Consider the following 25,632-nt stretch of genomic DNA (forward strand, 5'->3'; position numbering starts at 1 on the left):
TCTCTGTTCCAGCTACTCGGGAGGCTGAGGTGGGAGGCGCTCACTGGAGCCCTGGCTGGCTGTAGTGATGAGCATCTCTGTTCCCAGCTACTCGGGAGGCTGAGGTGGGAGGCGCTCACTGGAGCCCTGGAAGCGGAGGGCTTCAGTATGGAGTGATCGCACCACTCCATTTCAGCCTGGGTGACAGAGTGAGACCCTGTCTCAAAAAAGAAAAAAAAAATTGGCCGGGCGCGGTGGCTCAAGCCTGTAATCCCAGCACTTTGGGAGGCCGAGACGGGTGGATCACGAGGTCAGGAGATCGAGACCATCCTGGCTAACATGGTGAAACCCCGTCTCTACTAAAAAATACAAAAAACTAGCCGGGCGAGGTGGCGGGCGCCTGTAGTCCCAGCTACTCGGGAGGCTGAGGCAGGAGAATGGCGTAAACCCGGGAAGCGGAGCTTGCAGTGAGCTGAGATCCGGCCACTGCACTCCAGCCTGGGTGACAGAGCGAGACTCCGTCTCAAAAAAAAAAAAAAAAAAAAAAAAGAAAAGAAAAAAAAAATTGAAAAATGGGCCTAGGTAATCTTAGGGCACCAGAAGGGAAGTGCTCACCAAACCCACGTGATGGGGGCACATCAAAGGGATACAGAGGCCAACTAGAGAGCTTAAAGCTGGCACATTGTGAGCAGCAGAATGTACGAGGCAGCCTTGGATGGTAACCCATCGTGGGAAGTAAATACCCATGTATCCACCCTGATGCAACACAGGATTGAATGAATGAGTTAATGGGGGTGAAGAGGCAAATCTCCCGTGCTGAAGAAGCCCAGGTGGTTTACATGGATGCTCCACCCCGAGGGTAGAGTGTAACTCCCAGCCCTCAAGGGTGGGCTGCAGAGAGTGACTTCTTTCTAAACAGTACGGGATGGAGGGGGGAGGCCAGGGAAGAGCTGCTTCATAGTTGAGAGACCCCACAAGCACAGCCTCCACCAGGTGGTCAAGGTCAATGCCGGCAGTGACAAGTCACGGGGATGCAGCATGCAGAGAAGGCGCCTTGGCTTTGTGCTCCTCCTCCCCAAGCCCTCCACCCCGGTCAACTATGAGGAAAACTATCAACAATCCCATTGTGGGGACATCCCATGATATACCAGGCCAGCAGGTCTCAAACGGTCCAGTGCCTTAAGACAAAGAGCCTGAGACACTGTCATAGCCCAGAGGAGCCCGAGGAGACACGGCGGCCAGATGTCACATGGTGTCCCAGCCTGGCGAACATGGTGATACCCTGTCTCTACAAAAAAATACAAAAATTAGCCAGGTGTGGTGGTGGACACCTTTCGTCCCAGCTACTCAGGAGGCTGAGGCAGGAGAATTGCTTGAACCCAGGAGGCAGAGGTTGCAACGAGCTGAGACTACACCACTGCACTCCAGCCTGGGTGACAAAGTGAGACTCAGTCTCAAAAAAAAAAAAGTTTATTTCAAAAACTTGAATATATAGCAGTTGCTATCTCAAGGCATGAAGATGGGGAGACACTCTATAGGAGTTTCCAGTTCTTTGTTTAAAGACTTGAATAGTTTGAAATTTTATGGTATATAGACAGTAGTTTTGTAATTGTTTTAAAAAGAAATATGCATCCTGTTGCACAGTTTAACATTTGCCTCCCACCAGTCATTCTGTCGGGACACCTGTCCTACCACGTGGTGTTGGGTCTTTCCAGCTTGGTGTCTTGCTCTTGTGGAGGTTGGACCAAAGGGGCCGAGTGCAAGGGACGCCCCTGCTGAAACTCGAGTATGGGAAACCCCTCACGCACTGCATCTTCCGGCTCCCCCCTCCTGGCGAGTAAGTGTGGGGCTTGCCCGTGACCCGTGCGTGTGTTTACATCGGGGGAAGCGGGAAGCGGGCTGCTCCTGACCCAGGAGGGACCCCAGCCCTGAGTCGCTGTAGGAGAGGCGGAAGAATCTTGACTTCGTGTCATGTTTGCTTTCAGGGACCTGGTTCAGTTGGCGAAGGCAGCTGTGAGCGGTGATGAGAAAGCCCTGGACATGTTTAACTGGAAGAAGAGCAGCTCTGGAAGTTTGCTGAAGATGGGGTCTCAGGAGGGGCTGTCATTCTTCGTCAGTCTGATGGATGGTGAGGAACTTTGGTTGTGATTCTCAGGGGTCCTAGTGTTTTAGGGGTATCTGATAGGGATTTTAAACTCACAGATGGTGTTTCTGCATAGAACAGAAACGGTCATAGCTGCAGGCTGCACAAAAGGATAATGTGTGCTGGGCGGAGTCACAGCCGCTCTCTCAGCCATCCGTCCAGTGTTGAAATGTTGCCCTCACTTTGTTCTTATCGATAAGTTGAGCTTTGCTTGTGTTTGAAGGGTTTTCATGAGGAGGCTTTTAATCAGCAGTTACAGGCTGACTGCATGGCACCAGGGACAGTTTTGGAAAGATTCTTTGGTGGCACCCCTGGTATTCAGTCTATGTAATTATCAAGCACCTGTTGTATGCCAGGTACTTGGCTAGGGTGTAGGAATGAGGTGTGAGCAGGACAGGGGGTTTCACTCCAGCCTGCAGCCCTTGGCCAGCCTTCATGGGGAGGTCAGCGCCGGGCACCGTGTGTCTGGTGTTCAGCCTGCTCCTCCTCACTGTACGAGGGGGACAGGCTGCCTAGCCAAGGCCGGAATAAATGCAATATGAAGTTAAAAGAAAAAGTGCGTCTCTTACAGCCGTATGATGCTGGCCCAGGTGTGTCTGTTGCTGGCGCGGCTGAGGAGATGAGAGCCACACAGAGGTGGCCGGGTCTCGGGAGAAAGGAGGCTTTTGCTGTCGGTTTCAGCAAGCAGCCGGATCTTGACAGGAAGAAGAGAGCAGATGAGAACAGATGGGGCTGTGTGGTTTTTTAAATTTTTAAACAAGGGAAATCTTTCATTTTAGAAGGTGAAGAGATAGAGCTAATGGAGGGGGAACATTGAGAAGATCCCAGTGGGGACATCCGAGTGGGCACAGCACCGTGAGATGGCAAGGAGAGGGCGTGCCAGGATAGGGCCCCCCCAGGAAGGCTAATGAGAAGGGGGTGTAGGGATGAGGCCCACAAGGAAGAAGCGCTGGTCACCTGGAGGAGGGGGTATGTGCCAGGGAGGAGCCCGGCTCTGGCAGCACGTGGGCTGCTAATTTCTGCCCGTTGTCCGGGAGCTGTAGGCTTTGGGGGTGAATTCATTGCTGTGCCTCATGTCCTTTTATGGAAAATGGGGATAATACTGGTGTCTATCCAGTTATCACCTGTAAAGATGCTTAGAACTGAGCCTGCCACGTACTATGCACTTAGTAAATACTAGTTGGTGTCGCAATTCACCTCTAGATAATCTTGAATTCTTCAGTTGGATAAGAACTTGTGCTGGGTGTGGTGGTGCGTGCCTGTGGCCTCAGTCACTTGGGAGGCCTCGTTGGGAGGATCACTTTAGCCCAGGAGGTTGAGGCTGCAGTGGGCTATGATCATGTCACTTTACTCCAGCCTGGCTGACACAGTGAGAACCTGTCTCTTGAAAAAGGAATTAATAATAAAAATAAGAACTCGTTGTCCACGGGGAAAAGATGAGAAGGGAGGTGCAGGTGAGGAGGCTCCCAGAGGAGTCTCCTGCAGAGCAGCAAAAGTGAGCCCGAGTCCCCAGGCTCACACAGGGCCTTCAGACAGAGTGGCTGGCCAGCGTTGGAGCAGGCTCAGGCGGGGCAGGATGAGGGGATTCCAGGCTGGGTACAGTCGAGTCCTGTAGCTTAGACCAGGGGCAGCTTGTGGAGGTTGACAGAGGGAGGTCCAGAGAGAGCCTGGCAGGAGGCAGATGGCACAGCAGCGACACCCGGGGCAGAAGGGTCAAGGAGCAGTGGCCACAGAGAGAGCGTGTCATTTAGGGCCTCAGCGTGTGGAGGGTATGAGATGGACACAGAGCTCTGAGGCTGCCAGATGTGCAGGGTCAGCAGTGTGGACGTGAAACCCTCCAAGACGGGCAGAGATGGGATCAATAGAGACAGCTTGAGGCCGAGCTGAACCCATGAAGTGGAGGTTGCAACCTGTAAGGTCAGGTCACATGCTTCATTTTTAAGTTCTTTTTTTTTTTGAGATAGAGTCTCATTCTGTCACCCAGGCTGGAGTGCTGTGGCGTGACCTCGGCTCACTGCAACCTCCACCTCCGGGATTCAAGTGACACCCGTGCCTAGGTCTCCTGTGTAGCTGGAATTAGAGGCACACGCCACTACGTCTGCCTAGCTAGTTTTTGTTTTTTTAGTACAGACAGGATTTCACTACGTTGGCCAGGCTGGTCTTGAAATCCTGACCTCAGGTGATCTACCAGCCTCAGCCTCCCAAAGTGCTGGGATTACAGGCATGAGCCACTGTGCCTGGCCCATTTTTAAGTTCTTATACTGAAGATGCTTTGTTTTGAAACTGTCCTTAAGTTGATAGAAATGGCTGCTGGTGAGGGTCATGGAAGCGGATAAACCAGGGCCTCCTCGTGTAGTGACCCCGTGTTTGCCCCCAGGGACAGTGCACTATGTGGATGAGAAGGGCAAGAGCACTCAGGTGGTGTCCGCAGACAGTGCGATTCAGATGCTGTTCTACATGGAGAAGAGGGAGGCACTGGTGGTAGTCACGGAGAACCTCCGACTGTCCCTGTACACAGTGCCTCCTGAGGGCAAAGCAGAAGAAGTGATGAAGGTGAGTGGGAGTGGGCTTGGGGGCTCACACTGGGGAGCTTGGGCCAGTTTCTCTCTGGCCTCATTGACGGTCCTTTCTCTTCTGGATAGCAAGACTGAATAAAAGTTTATCATCTGTGTTAGGGCAGCTAACGTAGCTAGTGGTGTCATTATTTATCATACCACATTCAGTTGATAGGTGAAGGAAACAAAAGAGGTCGAGATTTTCTTGCATCTCTGGGTGGATGTGGGGCCTGATGGGAGACAGCCTGGGCCCACCCGCAAGCTGCACCCCTCATGACCTGGGGTGCAAGTAAGAGAGTCACACAACCTCTCATTCCACCTGCAGAACTCAGCAGGCAGGCGACCGTATCCCCATCTTCCTGCTGTTTTATTCCACAGGAATCCTTGCTCCTTGGAAGCCACTGAACTTTCCCTAAAGATGCTCTTACAGATGACAGAGCTGACTTTTCCTCAGTCAGCATTCGTTCGGTCCTTTACACACCCTGTAAGAGCAGCTGAGGACACAGGCACTGGTTACGGGGACCTCGTCACAGGGGCCAGCTTGGGCCACCGTAACAACCTACCACGGACTGCGTAACATGACAACAGACATTTGTCACAGTTCTGGAGGCTGTGATGTCCCACGCCAAGCAGCCTGCAGGGGCCTCTTCCCAGTGTCCTCACAGGGTGGGCAGGAAGAGTGAATACCAGCTCTGGTGTCTTCTTCCACGGCCACAGCCCTATCAGGCCAGGGCTCACCCACCTCATGGTCTCATTAACCTTAAGTACCTCCTGAAGGCAAATACAGTTGCACTGGGGGTTGGCCTCCCACATACGAGCTTGAGGCATGTAGTTCAGTCCATGGGCCTGGCTTTAAATACCCGCTCAGCTCCTCACTGACTGGTGGGCCCTGGCCAGGTTTGTTCTCTACACAACAGGGATGATAGGCCTGCCCAGAGCGTGTGGTTGGATGAACAGGGAGCACCAGCTCAACCTCATGATCACTCCAGAGCATGTCCACCCATGGCCACCCGCCCACACCATGCACTCAGTAGCAGTTATTTAATGTGTGAGAGTAGTGGTTTGCTTCGGCCCACACATCTCAAAACTCAAAGCCACCTTGCAGAGTCTCCATCATTTGTCCCCGCATTTGCCCCACTTGGTGAGTCTCCATGGAGTCACTGTGCACCAGAGACTCCAGGCTCCTGAAGCCGGGACAGGCCGTCTCTGCAAGCACAGTGCCTCTGCTTGGTTGTTTCCTTACACAGGTCAAGCTGAGTGGGAAAACCGGCTGCCGAGCAGACATCGCTTTGATTGAAGGCAGCCTTCTCGTGATGGCCGTCAGGGAGACTGCCCTCAGGTGAGAGTCTGCCTTTCCATTGCCCCTTTTTGAGAGTTCCCTGAGGAACAGGCTCTTCTAAGTCGGCTTTGTGTTGGAATGTAGCATATATACTGTAAAATGCACATATGGGGCCGGGCGTGATGGCTCACGCCTGTAATCCCAGCACTTTGGGAGGCCGAGGTGGGCAGATCACGAGGTCAGGAGCTCAAGACCATCCTGGCTAACATGGTGAAACCCCGTCTCTACTAAAAAATATGAAAAATTGCCAGGCATGGTGGCGGGCGCCTGTAGTCCCAGCTACTTAGGAGGCTGAGGCAGGAGAGTGGTGTAAACCCGGGAGGCGGAGCTTGCAGTGAGCCGAGATCGCACCACTGCACTCCAGCCCGGGAGACAGAGTGAGCCTCCGTCTCAAAAAAAATTGCACATATGATGCTGACTGCTCACACACTGGACATACCCATTCACCAGCTCCCAGACTGAGGAGCTAAGCATTGAGGGACCCCAGGAGTCCCTTCCCACTCCACTGCGCTCCCTTGGGGCTCCCCTTGCCTCTAGGTGGCCCTGTCCTGGTGTCTGCCCATGGAATCTCTTTGCCTGGTTTTTGGGAGTGTGGCATAACTACAATCAGTCGTTTTGGTCTTTCTGCTGCCTGCTGTGTTAGCTCCATGTGCTCTCCAGGGCCGTCTCGTGCTCTGCGTGGAGTTGCAGTTCCTGTGCCTCGTGGTGACCTCCTGCCACGTACAAACCATCTTCTATCGGCAACTGCTTTCTTTGATTATAAACAGGACATAAAATGTCCTAAGTGTAACAATAGTGTTCATTTTCATATCAGGAGTCTGATGACCTATGTCTTTTTCCTGACTTTTAATGTTTGCTCCACAGGTTCAAAAACCCTTCAGAGGGAAACGCCACTAACACAGGCCCTCCATGGGGCTTACTCTCTTCTGTTGTAGATTCTGGGATATAGAACGAGGAGAGAATTATATACTGAGTCCAGACGAGAAGTTTGGCTTTGAGAAAGGAGAGAATATAAACTGCGTTTGTTACTGTCAAGTCAAAGGTGAGGCTTCCTGGCCTGGCACGAGAGAAACAGAACCAACCACAAGCGTTGTGCTTGGGCTGCAAAATAATTCTAGTGAAATCTGGAGGCACTTAAACAATGGTAACTCGATAACTCACAGCCGTTCAAATAGTCGGGTAAGCAAGCAACAGCAGAGCTTTGTGGTCCCACACGAAGGCCAAGGGGTTTGATCAGAAGCATGAAAACCTGCATCCCAGCACTTTGGGAAGCTGAGGAGGGAGGATCACTTGAGCCCAGGAGTTCGAGACCCACCTGGGCTACATAGTGAGACCCGTCTCCACAAAAAATACAAAAATTAGCCAGCTGTGATGGTGTACAGTGGTGGTCCCATCTACTCCGGAGGCTGAGGTGGGAGGATTGCTGGAACCTGGGAGGTTGAGGCTGCAGTGAGCTAAGATAGTGCCAGTGCACTCCAGTTTGGGTGACAGAGCGTGACCCCATCTAAAAAGAAGCATGGCACACCGATTCCATGCTCACTTATCTCCGTTCCCTCCTGAAATGTCACAGGAAAGAGTGCAGGAAGTGTGTGTGCAAGTGTGTGTGTGCATGCAGATGTGTCTACGTGTACATATGCACATCCAGAGCACAGGAGACTAGGAGGTGAGCCAGAGCTGTGTCTCTAGGGCCCGCTGAGTGCTGAGCACGGGGCAGACCCAAGCCAGGCTGACTGGCCTCTAGGAAAGCTGGGAGGGCAGCGTCCCCCACCACCCCCACACCAGCACTGTGAGGTCAGGGTGGGAAGGACTTGGACAGGAAGACGCAGCCAGGGATGAGGTGAAGAGGCACTGGGCTGGGCAAGGACTGATGCTTTGAAGAAGGGGGTCAGAGAACAGAGCTTGTTGCTGTTTTAGTTCCCTTTTTTAACTCTGTTCACATGCAATTTATTTCTACCTGTAGGTCTTCTGGCCGCTGGTACCGACAGAGGGCGAGTAGCCATGTGGAGAAAAGTACCAGGCTTCCTGGGCAGCACTGGGGCAGAGGGCAAGGACAGGTGGGCCCTTCAGACCCCTACCGAGCTCCAAGGAAACATCACGCAAATCCAGGTACAGCCTACAAAGGTGTTTGGTGCACTCATTTTCTGCTGCATGAAAGTGGAGGCCGGGGCTGGGCGCAGTGGCTCACACCTGTAATCCCAGCACTTTGGGAGGCAAAGGCGGGTGGATGACGAGGTCAGGAGATTGAGACCATCCTGGCTCACATGGTGAAACCCCGTCTCCACTAAAAATACAAAACATTTTCCGGGCGTGGTAGCCCCTCCAGATTGTAGCCTGTGTCAATACTTTGCTCCTTTTCATGGCTGAATCACATTCTCTGCTGTGGACAGACCACATTTTCTTTCTCCGTTCATCAGTTGATGGATATTTGAATAATTCTGTTATGAACACTTGTGTACAAGTTTTTATGTGAGGATGTTTTAGTTTCTCTACAGCATTTGGTTCTTTCTTATGATTTCTCTCTGTTCCCATTCTCTGCCTGATGAGACACTGTCATTATACCTTCCTTCACTTCACTAGGCATGGTTTCCTTCAGTTCCTTCAGCGGGTTTCTGGTGGCTACTTTGAAGTCTTTGCTAAGTCCAACATCTGGGCCCTTTCATAGCAGTTTCTGATGTCTGGGTTTTTTCCTATATGGAATTTATACTTTCCTATTTTGCATGGCTCTTTATGTTTTTAGATAGATTTAGAAGTTTAATATAAAATTATGAAACCAACATTTCACATCAGCAGAGGAAAGCTAGATAATTTAATCCATTGTATAAACTTCCTGTCTGTTTATAAAAAACATAAACATCCCTATGTCACACTCAGAAAAGTGAGTCACACTCAGAAAAACTCTAGAAGACACTTTTCCCATCAGAACAGACATACAAGTGCTGCCTGTCCAATCACAACTCTTGAGCATCAGTTTATTTATTTATTTATTTATTTATTTATTTTTGAGACGAAGTCTCGCTCTGTTGCCCAGGCTGGACTGCAGTCACGCCGTCTCGGCTCACTGCAAGCTCTGCCTCCCAGGTTCCCGCCATTCTTCCGCCTCAGCCTCCTGAGTAGCTGAGACTACAGGCGCCCGCCACCACGCTCGGCTAACTTTTTGTGTTTTTAGTAGAGATGGGATTTTACCGTGTTCGCCAGGATGGTCTCGATCTCCTGACCTCGTGATCCGCCTGCCTTGGCCTCCCAAAGTGCTGGGATTACAGGCTTGAGCCACCGAGCCCGGCCCGAGCATCAGTATCTTAAAGTCTTTCTACACAGCACACACTTTACCTTTATAAAACATTTTTTGAGATCATTTTTTAAGTCCAAAACACTGGTGCTTAGAAATGGTTTCTGAGTTCTCATGTGTATAAGCGTTCTCCTGACTGCATCTTTCTCCTGCTCTTTTCACACATCTGGTTCTTTCTCTTGCAACCTGGAAATGAAGTGGGGTTCCAGGAAGAACCTGCTGGCAGTGAACAATGTCATCTCTGTGGCCATCCTCAGCGAGCAGGCCATGTCGTCACACTTCCACCAGCAAGTGGCCGCCGTGCAGGTCTCCCCGAGCCTGCTGAATGTGTGCTTCCTGTCCACGGGGGTAGCGCACAGCCTGCGCACCGACATGCACATCAGTGGGGTGTTTGCCACTAAGGTGACTGCCGAGGGGACCCGCGGGTCAGAGGAGGGGTCTTCAACACAGAGAAAAGAACTGCCCCATTGCCAGGTAGTTCAGGGCAGCAAGGGCCCCAGATGATAGGTTAGGCCACTCTCAGTTCCATCCTAGATTCTCTAATTTCCTGGATATGTACATCATATTCATAGAGAAAATCGTAATGAAAATATAGGCTGGGCGTGGTGGCTCATGCCTGTAATCCCAGCACTTTGGGAGGCTGAGACAGGCAGATCACTTGAGGTCAGGAGTTCGAGACCAGCTGGCCAATATTCTGAAACTCCTCCGTCTCTACTAAAACTACAAAAATTAGCTGGGCGTGGTGGTGGGCACCTGTGGTCCTAGCTACTCAGGAGGCTGAGGCAGGAGCATTGCTTGAAGCTAGGAGGTGGAACTTGCTGTGAGCCGAGATTGTGCCACTACACTCCAGCCTGGGCGACAGAGTGAGACCCTGTCTCAAAAAAAAGAAAATAATAATAAAAATATATACGTCTGCCATGTACCCTTATAAATTAAAAAAAAATTAAGTTAAAAAATAAATTTAAAAAGTAAATAAAGGAAAGAGAGGGATGCTTTCTTTGCCATTCCCCAAACGTTAAAAAAAAAAAAAAAAAGAAAAGAATCGTAATAATGATTATAATAAAATACCCAGGGATATTTTATATAACGCAGAAAATAGCCTTAACCCATGTTCACGGAGGACCCAGTGATCTCATAGTCTTAGGGTGATGGAGCAGCAGCGTTCGGAAATGTTTAGAGGAGGAGAAGGAGGCTTTGGAAGTGCGCCGTGGGGTGTGCAGTCTGCACCTCACTTTTCCTGCCCTTTGCCTTGAATGTCCACATTTCTTTTCAGGATGCTGTCGCAGTCTGGAACGGAAGGCAGGTGGCGATCTTCGAACTTTCTGGAGCTGCGATGCGGAGTGCAGGTGGCTTCTTTTCACCCCAACAGAGGCACTCTCACTACCTGGCTTTATTTTCTCCCTGCCTAATGAGAGGGCCACTTGAGTGCAGTTGAGGTCTAGCATAGGGGCTGGGGAGACCCTCGTGTCTTTGCCTGCATTTCCAGAGCCAGGGCTGCAGCTCTGGCCCCGTGTTGTCAGTGCATCCTGGGGCCTGCTGTGTGGGCGTAAATAGCCACAATGCTTTTGTGGGGTTCCTTCTAGGGAGGGGGTGGCTACCTCCCATCTTCTGAAATGTTTCCAGACCATGCACAGCCGTGAGACCTGTGGTGTCTTGACCCAGGGCCAGCCTCTGCCTGAAACTTCAAGGTGGCTCTTCAGAGATGCTCCATTAATGTCAAACACGCTTCTAGGTCCCCAAGGTCTCTGCAGCTCTCTGCAGTTAGTTTGGCCATCATTGCCCAGGCTGGAGTGCAGTGGCATGATCTCATCTTACTGCAACCTCCGCCTCCCGGACTCAAGCAGTTCTCCTGCGTCAGCCTCCCCAGTAGCCGGGATTACAGGCGTGCGCCACCACGCCCAGCTAATTTTTATATTTCAGTAGAGACAGAGTTTCACCATGTTGGCCAGGCTGGTCTCGAACTCCTGACCTCAGGTGATTTGCCCACCTCAGCCTCCCAAAGTGCTGGGATTACAGGCGTGTGCCACTGTGCCCAGCCTTGGCCATTTTTTTTGTCCCTGCTCTCTTAAGCACGTCTATGGGAGTTTCCTGGGATGGCTGTAGCAAAGGACTACAAACTTGGTGGCTTCAGACCACAGAGATGTGAGAAATGTATTCTCCTGTGGTTCTGGAGGCCAGAGATCCCAATCAGTTTCACTGGGCAGAAGTGACCGCGTCAGCAGAGCCACGCTTCCTCTGCAGTCCCAGGGGAGAACCTGTTTCAGCTTCTGGTGGCTGCCAGCAGTCTTTGGCTTGTGGTCACAAACCTCCCGTCTCTGTCTCTGTGGTCACATTGCCCCTGGTCTGAAATCTGCCTCCCTCCCTCTTACAGGGACACTGGTGACTATGTTTAGGGCCCACCTGGATAACCCAGTATAATCTCCCCATCCCAAGACCTTACCATCTTCTGCCATATAAAGTAATATTCACAGGTGCCAGGGAGCAGGACCTGACGTCTTCAGGGAAGGTTTCCCAGGCCACTGCAGTGGCCCAGCCACCAGGATGTGCTCCTCAGCTCCTCGCCTTCCACAGTTATCACCTTCACCAACCCTGCCCCTCAGCCACCTGCCCACACAGGAGGCCTCGTGTCATGCCATTCCCAGGGCGGTTGCGCCCTCGTTTGTTTGAACATCCCTGCCTCTCCAGGCACGTCCTTCACTAGTTTCTGCCTCTCCCTCAGATCTTTTCTCTGCTAACACTTTGTTGCCTAAAGTTCTCTCATAACATTTTTCACACTCTGTCCCGAATTGTACTGACACTTCACATCTCCTCTCCTCTGTAGACTCCCTAGGAGCAAGGGTGAACTCCTTCTTTCCTCCAGTAGAACCAACACAGCAGGTGCTGGGATATTTTCTGTTTTGTGTATATTATCATCTCCCTAACAAGATTGTTTTTGAGACAGGAGTCTGGCTCTGTCACCCAGGCTGGAGTGCAGTGGTGTGATGGTGGCTCACTGCAGCCTCTGCCTTCTGGGCTCAAGCAATTCTCATGCCTCAGCCTCCCAAGTAGGTGGGATTACAGGCATGCACCACAACATCTGGCCAATTTTTGTATTTTTAGTAGAGACAGCATTTCACGAGGTTGGCCAGGCTGGTTTCAAACTCCTGACCTCAAGTGCTCCACCTGCTTCAGCCTCCCAAAGTGCTGGGATTACAGATGTAAGCCACCGCGCCCGGCCTCTAGATTCTTATCTATTATGTTGGTGCAAAAGTAATTGTGGTTAATGGCAAAAATCACTTTTGCACCAACCCTAATAGTTAGGTCCAGGAACCAGGGCTTGTGGCCACCAAAGTTCCACCTAAAATGAGCAAACACTTGCTTAAATGGGTGTGTTGTCGTAGATGCTGTGCTGCTGGGAGCACGAGCTGCCAGATGGGAGGGGTGCAGGGCAGGGAGCCCAGAGCCCGGTATGGAGGCTCCACGTCAGCCCAGGGCCTGCACGTGCTGCCACTGCTAGCTGTGGCCGTGGCCGTGGACAGTTCCCTGTGCCTCAGAGCCTCATTTTCTTCATCTGCGAGGTGCAGATAGCACACCCCTATGAAGCTGTGGTGAGACCGAGATTAATTGGGGATCATGTGTGGGAATGCTCCTGAAACTCCGGGCAAGTCTGGCGGATGAGGACCTCCTTCCTGATGTTCGTCTTTCATTTTAGGGACCTTCTTATGTGAGACGCCCGTGTTAGCAATGCATGAAGAAAGCGTTTATACGGTGGAGTCAAACCGAGTTCAAGTTCGAACCTGGCAGGTAAGTTGCTGCTCCACAGGCGAGAAAACCAGAGTAGAGTTTGAAATCCTTCCTCTCAATTGAGCCGAAGCCTGTTTATTGATTTCACCTAGTTTATTAGTCCGTTCTCACACTGTGTAAATAACTACCTGAGACAGGTAATTTATACAGAACAGAGGCCTTGTTGACTCCCATTCCTGCAGGCTCTACAGGAAGCAGGCCTGGGGGCTCGGGAAGCTTATAGTCGTGGTGGGAGGCCAAGGGGAAGCAGCGCCTCCTACACAGCCGGAGCAGGAGGATGAGAGGGCGAAGGGGGAGGGGCCACACACTGAACAGCCAGATCTCGTCAGATCTCTATCACAAAACAGCAGTAGGGATGGTGAGACACCACCCCCCGATCCAGGTCGCCTACCCCCAGGCCCCACCTCCAACACAGGAGATAAAATTCATCGTGAGATTTGCATGGGGACACGGAGCCAAACCATATCACCTTGCTGGATTGGATATCCCGTGTCAGGTGCTTGATGGTAAAAATGGATCCTGGGACAGCTGTTCAATGTATGGCTGTCACTTCAGAAATCGGGAGACAGGGCAAGGGCCTTTTGCCTGTGAAAAGATGACTTTGCAGGACTTCGAGTACATGGGGCTATGAAAAGAAAATAAATCCTTGCAGGGCTTAATGTACACCCCAGCAGCTGGCTGGGTGGCTCCAGTTCAGGACATAATGTCCTTAACCAGGCTGTCCCCTGCATGTGTCTTGTGGGAGGGCCAGGGCGACCTCCAAGAGGTTCCTTTTTTTTTTTTTTTTTTTTTGAGATGGGGCCTCACTCTGTCTCCCAGGCTGGAGTGCAGTGGCTTGATCTTGGCTCACCGTAACCTCCGCCTCCCAGGTACAAGCGATTCTCCTGCCTCAGACTCCCGAGTAGCTGGGACTATAGGTGTGTGCCACCACACCCGGCTAATTTTGTATTTTTAGTAGAAATGGGGTTTCACCATATTGGCCAGGCTGATCTCGAACTCCTGACCTCGTGATCCACCCGCCTCGGCCTCCCAAAGTGCTGGGATTACAGGCATGAGCCACCACACCTGGCCGAGAGGTTCCCTTCTGAGTAGAGTCAGGCACCCACTGTCCTGTCTGCATCTCACACACACTGGCTAGAACCTGGGGGCAGACACGGTGTGTTGATTTCCTGTGGCTGCCTGAACAAATTACCACAAACCCAGGGGCTTCCGACACAGACATTTATTCTGTCACAGTTCTGGAAGCCAGAAGTCTGCCATCCTGGTGCTGTCCAGACTGATGCCTTCTGGAGGCTCTGAGGGAGAGCCTGCCCCTGCCTCTTCCTTCATGAGGTGGCGCTGGTGGGCTTTGCTGTTCCTTGGCTTGTGCACTTGACCTTGAACCACAAGGTCTGAACTGTAGGGGCCACTTAGATGCAGATTTCTTCTGGCTCTGCCACTCCGAGACACCAAGATCAACAACAACTCTACCTGTTCAGTGTGAAGATGATGAGGATGAAGAGCTCGATAATGACCCACTTCCACTCATAAATAGTAAACATATTTTCCCTTCCTTACTATTTTTTTAATAACATTTTCCTTTCTCTAGGTGACTTTATTGTGAGAAACAGTATATAATACATAGAACATATACATATGTGTCAATCAACTGCTTACATTGTTGCTAAGTCTTGTCAACAGCAGGCTGTTAGTAGTTACGTTTTGGGGAAGTAAAAGTTACATAAAGGCCGAGTGCAGTGACTCACATCTGTAATCTGAGCACTTTGGGGAGGCCCAGGTGGGAGGACCACTTGAACCCAGGGGTTTGAGACCAGCCTGGGCCACATATTGAAACCCATCTCTTAAAGAACAACAAAAAAATATTGGCCGGGTGTGGTGGTGCACGCCTGTAGTGCCAGCTACTCAGGAGACTGAGGCAGGAGGGTGGCTTGAGCCTGGGCAGTCAAGGCTTCGGTGAGCTATGATTGCACCACTGTACTCCAGCCTGGGCAATGGAGCAAGACCTTGTCTCAAAAAAAAAAAAGTGTCATGAGGATTTTCGACGGCAAGGTGGTTGGCCACTCACAGCCCTGCATCGTTGAAGGATCCTCTGTGAACGCCTCGCTCCAGCCTCTGCCCTGTCTTCACGTGGCTGCCTTCCCCACGTCTGTGTCTTCTCTTCTGTGTCTTATGTTTTTATCTTATGTACTTGTCACTGGATTTAGCTCTCATCCTGAACCAGAATGATCTCATCTCAAGATTCTTAACTGCAAATACCTATTTTCCAAATAAGTTCATATTCACACATTCCAAATAGACATATCTCTTTTTTTTTTTTTTTTTTTTTTTTTTTTGAGACAAAATCTTGCTGTATCACCCAGGCTGGAGTGCAGTGGCGTGATCTGGGCTCACTGCAACCTCCGCCTCCAGGGTTCAAGCAATTCTTTTGCCTCAGCATCCCAAGTAGCTGGGATTACAGGCACCCGCCGCCATGCCTAGCTAATTTTTATATTTCTTTTTAGTAGAGACGGGGTTTCACCATATTGGCCAGGCTGGTCTTGAACTCCTGACCTCATGATCTGCCTCTCTTTGCCTCACAAAGCGCTGGGATTACAGGCATGAGCCACCACGCCCGGCCATATCTTTTTTTTCTTTTTTTAGGGACAGGATCTCACTATGTTGCCCAGGCCGGACTTGAACTCCTGGCTCAAGTGATCCTCCTGCCTCAGCCCTGCAAGCATCTGGGGCTACAGGTCTGAGTGGACAAATCTTTGGGAAGGGTACCGTTCAGACCACTGTGTGCAGCAAGGTTCTGTGGCCAGGTTGAGAACTTTTGTCAGGAGCCTGATTTTAGCTACCTTTGTGATTTTTATCCATCTCCAGGTTCTTTCTTGGGACCCAGCATCTGATTGCCTGGGGCGGCCACATTCCTGTCCTTGTACCTCACGTGGTGCTCATGTGCTCCCATCATGGATTGTCAATTCTCATTGGCATCCGGACGGGAGACAAGTCAGCAATAAGTACCAAGGAAAAGACGGAAGCGGGTGGGCCCCTCTGTGGGGAACTTCTGTCTGAATCAGGTGGACGGAAGATGTGGGGAGAAGCCACATGGCTGTGGTGCCAGCTGCGAGAGAAGTACGGGCAGAGGGAGCTGCCGACACCACATGTTTTCCTGCAGCCTGTTGGGTCCGAGGGGAGGCAGTAAAGCTGGAAGAGAGTAGTCGAGAGCCTTCTGGGCATCCCAAGCCCAGAGCAAGCATGCCTTTGTCACTGCCATCCCTGCCCACCCCTCCATCTTTTTACCTATGCTCCTCTGACTCCTCCTGTTGCATGTGGGCATCTGTTGTGGATGTAAAGGGAGGTAGAGCAAGGCTTTTTTTTTTTTTTTTAAGTTGGAGTTTTGCTCTTTTTGCCCAGGCTGGAGTGCAATGGCACGATCTCAGCTCACTGCAACCTCTGCCTCTGGGGCTCATGCAATTCTCCTGCCTCAACCTCCCTAGTAGCTGGGATTACAGGCGCCCGCCACCATGCCTGGCTAGTTTTTTGTATTTTTGATAGAGATGGGGTTTCACCATGTTGGTCAGCCTAGTCTTGAACTCCTGACCTCAGGTGATCCACCCCCCTCAGCCTCCCAAAGTGCTGGAATTACAGGCCTGAGCCACCACGCCTGGCAAGGCTGTGTTCTTAAGGACAGATGAGGGGCAGCTGCAAAGATGACCCTTGAACAATGCAGGGGTGGGGGCGGCAACCACCTGAGCAGCTGAAAATCCACATGTAACTGTTGACTCCCCCAGAACTTCAGTACTCGCAGCCTGCCATTGACTGGAAGCCTTACCAATAACATGAAGAGTCGACTAACACCTATTTCATATGTTCTATGTATTACATACTATATTCTACAGTAAAGTAAGCTGGAGAAAAGAAAATGTTACTAAGAAATCATGAGGAAGAGAAATACATTCACAGTACTGTACTGTGTTTATCGATACCCTAAGTCTACAGGATGAATCATCTTTCTAAAATGGTGGCATCCACAGGTGCCGTCCACATCTGCAGACCTGAATCTATTGTCCGTATCAAGCAATTCTACATTCTCTTGTAATGTCACGGCTTTCCCTTGCTTCTTGGGAGCACTTCCAGCATCACTGGTGGCATTTCACATGGGTCTCCCTGGGGTTAATCAGTGTTTACAGTATTGCATGAAACACATGAAAAATCCTCTAGAACTGTGAGAGGTCACTTTTTACTGTGATGTGCATTTTACTAGAGAGAGGAGCTGCCCACTCAGAGGTGATTAGCACTGCACAGCATTTTAAGGGGATCCTCGCAACACTTGAGTGAAATTCAGCACAGTGGGAACAGGAGGCAGCTGTGAAATGACTAGAGTAGCACAATGTGGGCCACAGTTCCCTGCGTGTGGTTATGATTGCTATGGTTGCATACCGCATCTTTCTGTTGGTTTACACTTCGCACAGCTGCACAGAGTGCCAACTCTGGAATTGTGTGCAGATTTGTATATACTTTATGGACGTGACTGATTAAAGACTAGTATCTACCTATATTTTATGCATTCATGACATATCTGTTAATTTTTTTTTTTTCTTTCTAGGCTACATGGTTTGTCTGAGTTTTGTCAAATTGTTACAAATCTCAAAAAAAATGTTAAATATCTTTTTTTTGTTGTTTGAGATGGAGTTTCACTCTGTTGCCCAGGCTGGAGTCCAGTGGCGCAATCTCGGCTCACTGCAAGCTCCGCCTCCCGGCTTCACGCCATTCTCCTGCCTCAGCCTCCCGACTGGCTGGGACTATAGGTGCCCGCCACCACACCTGTTAATTTTTTGTATTTTTTTTAGTAGAGATGGGGTTTCACCATGTTAGCCAGGATGGTCTCGATCTCCTGACCTCATGATCCATCCGCCTTGGCCTCCCAAAGTGCTGGGATTACAGGCGTGAGCCACAGTATCCGGCCGTTTTTTTTTTATTATTATTTATTTTAAGACAGAGTCTCGCTGTGTTGCCTGGACCGGAGTGCAGTGGCATGATCTTGGCTCACTGCAACCTCCACCGCCCAGGTTCAAGCAGTTTTCCTGTCTCAGCCTCCCGAGTAGCTGAGATTACAGTCATTCACCACCATATCTCGCCAATTTTTGTATTTTTAGTCAAGATGGGGTTTCACCATGTTGGTCAGACTGGTCTCAAACTCCTGACCTCAGGTGATCCACCCACCTCGGCCTCCCAAAGTGCTGGGATTACAGGCGTGAGCCACCACGCCTGGCCTTTAAATATCTTTATCGAAAAAAAAAAAAGTGCATGTAAGTGGACCCTTGAAAATCAGACCTGTGTTATTCAAGACCTGTGTCTGCCAAGAAAAGACCTCCAGATGTGGGGCTGTGCGGGCGCCAATGGCCTGCAGGGAAAGGGCCAGTGGCATGATGGGAAAGGGTGAATGGCCTGCTGGGAGAAAGCCAGTGAGAGGGCCAGTGGCATGATGGGAAAAGGGTGAATGGCCTGCTGGGAGAGGCCAGTGGCATGATGGGAAATAACAGTGGGCCCACTGAGAGTTGGGAAGATGCCTAACAACGGTTGCCGTGGAGTTGGGTCCTTTTATTCCTCTGTTAATTTTTTCTTTCCTTTCCGTTTCTTTTCTTTTCAGAAATAGGGTCTCACTTTGTTGCCCAGGCTGCATTGCAGTGACAATCATAGCTCACTGCAATCTTGACCTCCTGGGCTCAAGCAATCCTCCCACGTCAGCCTCCTGAGCATGGGACCACAGGTGTGCACCACCATGCCTGGCTAATTTTTTATTTTCATTTTTATTTATTTTTTTTACAGATAAGATCTCATCCTGTCGCCCAAGCTAAAGTGCAGTGGTGCCATCCTAGCTCGCTTGCAGCCTCACACCCCTGGGCTCAATTCATCCTCCTGCCTCAACCTCCCAAGTAGCTGGGACCACAGGTGCCAATCACCATGCCTGGCTAATTTTGTTATTGTTATTATTATTATGTTTTTGTAGACATGGGGTCTCACTGTGTTGCCCAGGCTGTCCTTGAAGTGAGCTCAAGTGACCCTCCTACGTCAGCCTCCTGAAGTGTTGGGATTACAGGTGTGAACCATCATGCATGGCCATTAATGTATTAAGTTACAAAAGGAGTACGTGTTAGTTGTAACTAGTAAGGTGGTGCTAGCGTGAGTAAGGGTGGGTTAGTGATCCCTCACGATCCTTGTTGGACACCCAGCATGTCCTTCCAGGACACTATCCCTCCTCAGGACGTAGATGCATGGCTGCTGTTAGTGTTTGTGTCAGGGATGCAGTGACTGCAGACACTTAGGAACTTCCAGTCCTTAAAAGGACAGCTTCCTAGGCCAGAACTTCAGGGCTCCAGCCCTGTGTGTGTTTCAGGGAGTCACGTCTGCCCCACAGAGGACCTGAGGGGCCTCCTATGCAAAGGTCAGGTGCCATGGAAGGGGGTGGTATGTGGGACCAGTGGTGGTGGGAGGTGGGAAGGGAGGCAGGAGGGCTGGTCACCTGGACCCTCACCCTGAAGGCAGGTGGGGTTGAAGCCAGGAGTGATAGGGTACATTTTGTTGACCAGAAAGAAAGAGGCTGAAGCACAAAATGTGATTTAAACAGTCTACTTGGCCAGGCACAGTGGCTCATGATGGTAATCCCAGCACTTGGTGATTTAAACAGTCTACTTGGCCGGGCACGGTGGCTCATGACGGTAATCCCAGCACTTTGGGAGGCCCAGGTGGGAGGATTGCTTGAGCCCAGGAGTTCCAGACCAGCCTGGGCGACACAATGAGACCTCGTCTCTACAAAAAAATACAGAACTATTAGCCAGGTGTGGTGGCAAACCTATGGTCCCAGCTACTTCAGAGGCTTAGTGGGGAAGATTACCTGAGCCTGGGGAGGCTGAGGTTGTAGTGAGCTGTGATTGTACGACTATACTCCAGCCTGGGCAACAGAGTGAGACCCTGTCTCAAAAATAAGGAAGTAAGTAAGTAGTCTACCTGAGCCGCGATAAGGGCAGCTGCCCAGAAAACTCAGCCCCGAGGAACACTGGGTCTGGACTCCAGGTGACCTTTGTTCCAGGCAGGTTTTTAAAGGCCAAGAAGAGGGAGCGGGCACAGGCTGATGTCAGGTTGTTGGTTGGGAATCCTCTTTGGTTGATGGAAATACCATTGATTGGCAACAGTGGACTGAGCACTGGTGCGCGTATTGTCTGCGGCAGCCTGTTAGGTTAGTTCTCAGCTACCTGTGGCGGCAGCAGGCAGTTTCCAGAGATGAACACAGCTCAGGGGGAGAGCGGGGCATGGGTGCTGCCTCATTTGAGGTCTCTGGGGGCCTGATCCCTGAAAAGGACTTACCTTCCTCTGATAACAGTTCTTTCGTTTCCCCAATTTTGACTTATTTTCTTGACTTTGCGTCATTTTCTCGCTAGAAAGTAACCTCTGTGCCAGCGTAGTGGGGAGCCGAGGTTAAGGGTGGAGAAGAGCGAGGCTGTGGGAGACACTGCAGGAGAGCAGCTCGGCCTGGCCCCAGGCAGTGGCCGGCAGCAGAGCTGGAGTGGAGCGGCACCATGGGTGTCATGAGGGGATGACCAGTTGCATGGTGGGTGGCTACAGAGAGTGGAGAACTGAGGATGTTCTGACTTTTCTAACCTGGGAGATTGGGTTTGTCGTGGCACCTTTAAGACAGGAACTCCAGAGGCAGAGCCAGAATAGGGGGCAGGGCAGGATGCCAGTTCCAGGTGCCTTGGAGAGCCCTTAGGGGTGTCCAAGAGACAGTTGGAAATACAAGCTCTGGAGGTCAGAAGCTGGGTCAGTGCCCTGAAGCCAGTACTTTGGGAGTTGGGAACTTATTAACATAGAGATGTTAGCTGAAGAATGTAAAAGAGGTGAGCTCAGATCTGAACCCAGGGCCCAGCAGGTAAGGGGCGGGCAGGAAGTGAGCTCACCGAGGAGACTCCAGTGCCCTCTGTCATGGTTAATAGCGTCAGCCCTGGCCCCATCAGCTAGTCCACTCCGCCTGCTCTCTTTTTTTTTTTTTTTTTTGAGATGGAGTTTTGCTCTTGTGGCCCAGGCTGGAGTGCAATGGCGTGATCTCTGCTCACAGCAACCTCTGCCTCCCAGGTTCTAGTGATTCTCCTGCCTCAGCCTCCCAAGTAGCTGAGATTACAGGCATGCGCTACCATGCCCAGCTAATTTTGTATTTTTAGTAGAGATGGAGTTTCTCCATGTTGGTCAGGCTGGTCTCAAACTCCTGACCTCAGGTGATCCGCCCACCTCGGCCTCCCAAAGTGCTGGGATTACAGGCGTGAGCCACCATGCCCAGCCTCCCTGCTCTCTTTTTTATCCTGTGTTCAAGCAGCCACTTGCTCATTCCATAAGCATTTATTAGGCTCCCACTGGATACATCAAAATGAAGTGAGCTTCCTCAGCGTGGAATATTCCCTCCCTGACTCCAGCCATCCATCCCTCACCCTCAGTTTCCTAAACACATTGTGCAGGCTCCTGCCCCTTTGCTGGCTTTTGGAGTCTGTGTTGAGAGTTCCGTGCCCACTAAGTTCTCCTGCAGCTCTGCCCACCTTCCAGCCTGCCTTGCCACTCAGACTCTGTGCAGCTCCCATGCACTAGATCTGTGCCTTCTCTGCTGTCTGTCTTGGCCCCAGGATGCATTCAGCCATTCGCATCTGACTTGCTGCCCCCACATGGAGCACCCCGGGGATGTGCCACTCACTTGTGATGCTCTGCCCTAAACCCACTGCTGGGCAGGGTGTAGGTATTCACTGGGCATTGGTTGAATTGAGCTAAGAGCTTCACTTTAAAACTCAGAGGACTAAGGTTTATTCCCTAAAAGACGTACCACAAAGCATGAGGTCTGCTCCAGCAAGACTGTGGGGCGACTGGGGCATATGCTGTCTTTTTTTTTTTTTTTTTAGATGGAGACTGGCTCTGTCACCCAGGCTGGAGTGCAGTGGCGCAATCTCCGCTCACTGCAAGCTCCACCTCCCAGGTTCACGCCATTCTCCTGCCTCAGCCTCCCAAGTAGCTGGGACTACAGGTGCCCACCACCACACCCGGCTAATTTTTTGTATTTTTAGTAGAGACAGGGTTTCACCATGTTAGCCCGGATGGTCTCGATCTCCTGACCTCATGATGCTGGGATTACAGGTTTGAGCCACCACACCTGGCCTGTGGGGTGTGCTTTCTGACATGCCGACTGTGGGGTGTGCTTTCTAATGTGCTGGAAAGGCCAAGGTGTTTCTTTGAAAATATAAATGATACAAAATCACTTCCCAGCTCAAAACCCTGCAGTCTTCCAGTTTCACTTAGAACGAAATCTCACTCTTCCCCTCAGCCTGCAGGAACACCCCTGTGGCCTCTGCCCACCTGGTTGACTTCTTAAACATTTTACTGAAATATCCACACACACAGAAAGGGTGGGTGTGTCGTGCCTAAGTGTACAGTGCAGGGGCTTTTCCCAGGCGGGACGTTCCCAGGATGTAACTAGCATCCTTCCTCTCACCTACCTCCTCACCCCAGGGTAACCACTCACATGGCACAACATAAGAAGTATTCCTGGGGCTTTCACATGACGCCTCCACAGACAGGGCCCTGCGGAACTCCCCAGTGGGTGGTATTCGCCCTCTCTCCATGCCTGGCACTTTCCTAAGATCCCGTTCTTTACCTACATGGCACTCACTCAAGTGAGATTACATGTATATTTGTTTGTCAACCGCTCTGCTGTCTGTTTTCCCCTCTAGACTGTAGGCGCCAGAGCTCTCCTGAGGACAGGGCGCCGTCCTTCCCCTGCAGCACTACAATCTAGCAGAGTGCTGCGCACACTCTGAGCCATCAGTAAACACTGAGTGAGTGCGTGAGTGGAGTGTACAGGGTTATCTGTGAACAATGTTCAGTAACAAACATGAAATATATCCATTTCTTGTTCCTTTCTTTTCCTCAGGGGACTGTCAAACAACTCCTCCTTTTCTCGGAGACTGAGGGGAACCCATGCTTCTTGGACGTCTGTGGGAATTTCCTGGTTGTAGGGACAGACTTGGCTCACTTTAAAAGCTTTGATCTTTCCCGAAGGTAAATTTTTTTTTCATGTAGAAGTGGGAACATGTTTTTAATCAGTCAGGAGACAGTGTGATGGGTAGAAAGTGAGTTAGAAGCCAAAAGACTCCGTAGGTGCCCATTTCAACACCGACATGCAACTCGTGCTCTGGAATGCCTCATGTTGGGGCTTAGTTCCTAGCCTTTGCCTGGTGGTGGAGCCATGTGGGGGAGGGGAGGCTTGAATATTTGAAGCATGGGGAGTGGTGGGGGTGGGGAAGCTTCTATATGATGAGTACATGACATTGTACATTTGTTGGAAATCATAGCACTTTATGGTGCAAAGTGTGAACCTTAATGTATGCAAATGTTTAAAAAATCATTCAGGCTGGGCAGGGTGGCTCACACCTGTATTCCCAGCACTTTGGGAGGCCAAGGCGAGAAGATTGCTTGAGCCCAGGAATTTGAGACCAACCTGGGCAACATAGTGAAACTCTGTCTCTACAAAAACTTTTAAAAATTAACTGGGCATGGGGGCACGTACCTGTAGTCCCACCTACTTGGGAGACTGAGATGGGAGGATTGCTTGAGCCGTGGAGATTGAGGCTGCAGTGAGCCCTGGTTGTGCCATTGCACTCCAGCCTGGGCCACAGAGAGACCCTGTCTCAAAAAAAAAAATCACTTAAAATGTTAGAGGACCCCAGGATGGAACACAGAAGGTAACAAAACAGTCTGACTGTGTTAACAAATGTATGAGGCCGGGCGCGGTGGCTCAAGCCTGTAATCCCAGCACTTTGGGAGGCCGAGACGGGCGGATCACGAGGTCAGGAGATCGAGACCATCCTGGCTAACCCGGTGAAACCTCGTCTCTACTAACAATACAAAAAACTAGCCGGGCGAGGTGGCGGGTGCCTGTAGTCCCAGCTACTGGGGAGGCTGAGGCAGGAGAACGGTGTGAACCCGGGAGGCGGAGCTTGCAGTGAGCTGAGATCCGGCCACTGCACTGCAGCCCGGACGACAGAGCAAGACTCCGTCTCAAAAAAAAAAAAAAAAAAGAAACAAATGTATGAAACAGCTTCACTAAAGGATGTGGGGGAAAAGTGCTGACCTGAGTGACTCTGGGAGTGAGGGAGGCCCTGGCCAGCACTGAGGCCAAAGGAGCTGCCCAGGAGCTTGGCTCTCTAGTTGAGAATCCTGCTCCCCACAGGGGTTGGGATGAGCAATGCTGATCCTGTAATGCGTGTGCACTGGGATTGGACAGTTGAACAAATGGAGGGTAGATGGCAGGAGCCTGGCATCACACAGCGGAAGTGGGAGTTACAGATTAGCAAGGGGAGGGACGAGAATAAACCCTGGGAGAGTAGGTCAGAGGTAGAGGTGTCAGCATGAACAAATGCCTGGCTTCACGTAGGTAGGGATGGCTCCATACACAGAATCGCAGGTCTGTGTCGATGCACCCGTTGGTACACACATATTTCCTCGCTCTGTCAGCTGAGAGGGCCTAGAAGCAACCACGCTGTCCCAGAAGCCACACCTGGTGCCCAGACCTTGGTTTCTACCACCATCCTCCAATAAAGGAGCTATGGAACCTTGGAGAGATGCTGATTCTAGGACCAGGGCATGAAATGTACGAAGGAGCTGGCAGCATCTGTGCTGCCTGAAAGTGAGGAAGTGCTAAAAACAAAGCAAACCAAAAAGCTTCATAAAGATGGCAGGGTAGGGGGTCACAGAGACACAGAACCCACCAAAAGAGGTCCTAATAGCCAAAGCTGGAATAATTGGAGCAACAAAATAAATAAAGCAGGCCAGACGCAGTGGCTCATGCCTATAGTCCCAGCATTTTATTTATTTATTTATTTTTTTTTTCTGGGGGCCCATTTCATCCTGCAAGTCCCAGCACATTGGGAGGCTGACAGAGGTGGGTTGCTTAGGCCCAGGAGTTCAAGACCAGCCTGGGCAGCATGGTGAAACCCATTTTCTAAAAAAAAAAAAAAAAAAAAAAATAACCAGGCATGGTGGCTTACATGTGTAGTACCAGTTACTTGGGTGGCTGAGGCAGGAGGATCCCTTGAGCCCAGGAGGTCAAGGCTGCAGTGAGCCAAGATCACACCACTGCACTATAGCCTCGGCGACAGAGTGAGACCCTGTCTCAGAGAGAGAGAGAGAGAGGGAGACAGAAAAGGAAGGGGAGGGACGCGGATGGGAAGGAAAAAGGAAGAAAGGAGAGAAGGAAGGAAAGGAAAGGAAGAGAGGGGGGAGGGAGAAAAAAAGCATTGAATTATATCCCAAAGTAAAAAAATAAATATGTGTGAGTCCGAATGATATGAGTAAGTCAATAAACGGGGAGAAGAGACAGATCTCCCATAGTAAAGAATTCCACATGATTTCTGTGGCCCCTCCACCCTCATGAGTGGGACAAGCCAGGACTCCCCACTCCTCAAGGGTGGCCGGTGCTTCGTGAGTCCCATGCAGAGAGCACAGTATAGGAACGGGCTGACTCCACAGTGGG

At 50.9% G+C, this 25,632-nt stretch overlaps 1 protein-coding gene across 1 annotated transcript in view; it reads left to right on the forward strand.

Moving 5' to 3' along the window:
- Nucleotides 1-25,632, forward strand: part of IFT140 (intraflagellar transport 140) — a 103,938-nt gene that overhangs the window by 15,208 nt on the left and 63,098 nt on the right. Inside the window, exons 4-13 of the mRNA XM_023189282.2 lie at nucleotides 1,695-1,816; nucleotides 1,965-2,107; nucleotides 4,500-4,675; nucleotides 5,925-6,016; nucleotides 6,952-7,058; nucleotides 7,977-8,122; nucleotides 9,501-9,704; nucleotides 10,576-10,648; nucleotides 12,994-13,085; nucleotides 23,032-23,159. Coding sequence (XP_023045050.1) covers nucleotides 1,695-1,816; nucleotides 1,965-2,107; nucleotides 4,500-4,675; nucleotides 5,925-6,016; nucleotides 6,952-7,058; nucleotides 7,977-8,122; nucleotides 9,501-9,704; nucleotides 10,576-10,648; nucleotides 12,994-13,085; nucleotides 23,032-23,159 — 1,283 coding nt within the window. The remainder of the gene's footprint in view (nucleotides 1-1,694; nucleotides 1,817-1,964; nucleotides 2,108-4,499; nucleotides 4,676-5,924; nucleotides 6,017-6,951; nucleotides 7,059-7,976; nucleotides 8,123-9,500; nucleotides 9,705-10,575; nucleotides 10,649-12,993; nucleotides 13,086-23,031; nucleotides 23,160-25,632) is intronic.

This window comes from Piliocolobus tephrosceles, chromosome 17 (assembly GCF_002776525.5).
Source record: "Piliocolobus tephrosceles isolate RC106 chromosome 17, ASM277652v3, whole genome shotgun sequence".
Lineage (NCBI taxonomy): Eukaryota > Metazoa > Chordata > Mammalia > Primates > Cercopithecidae > Piliocolobus > Piliocolobus tephrosceles.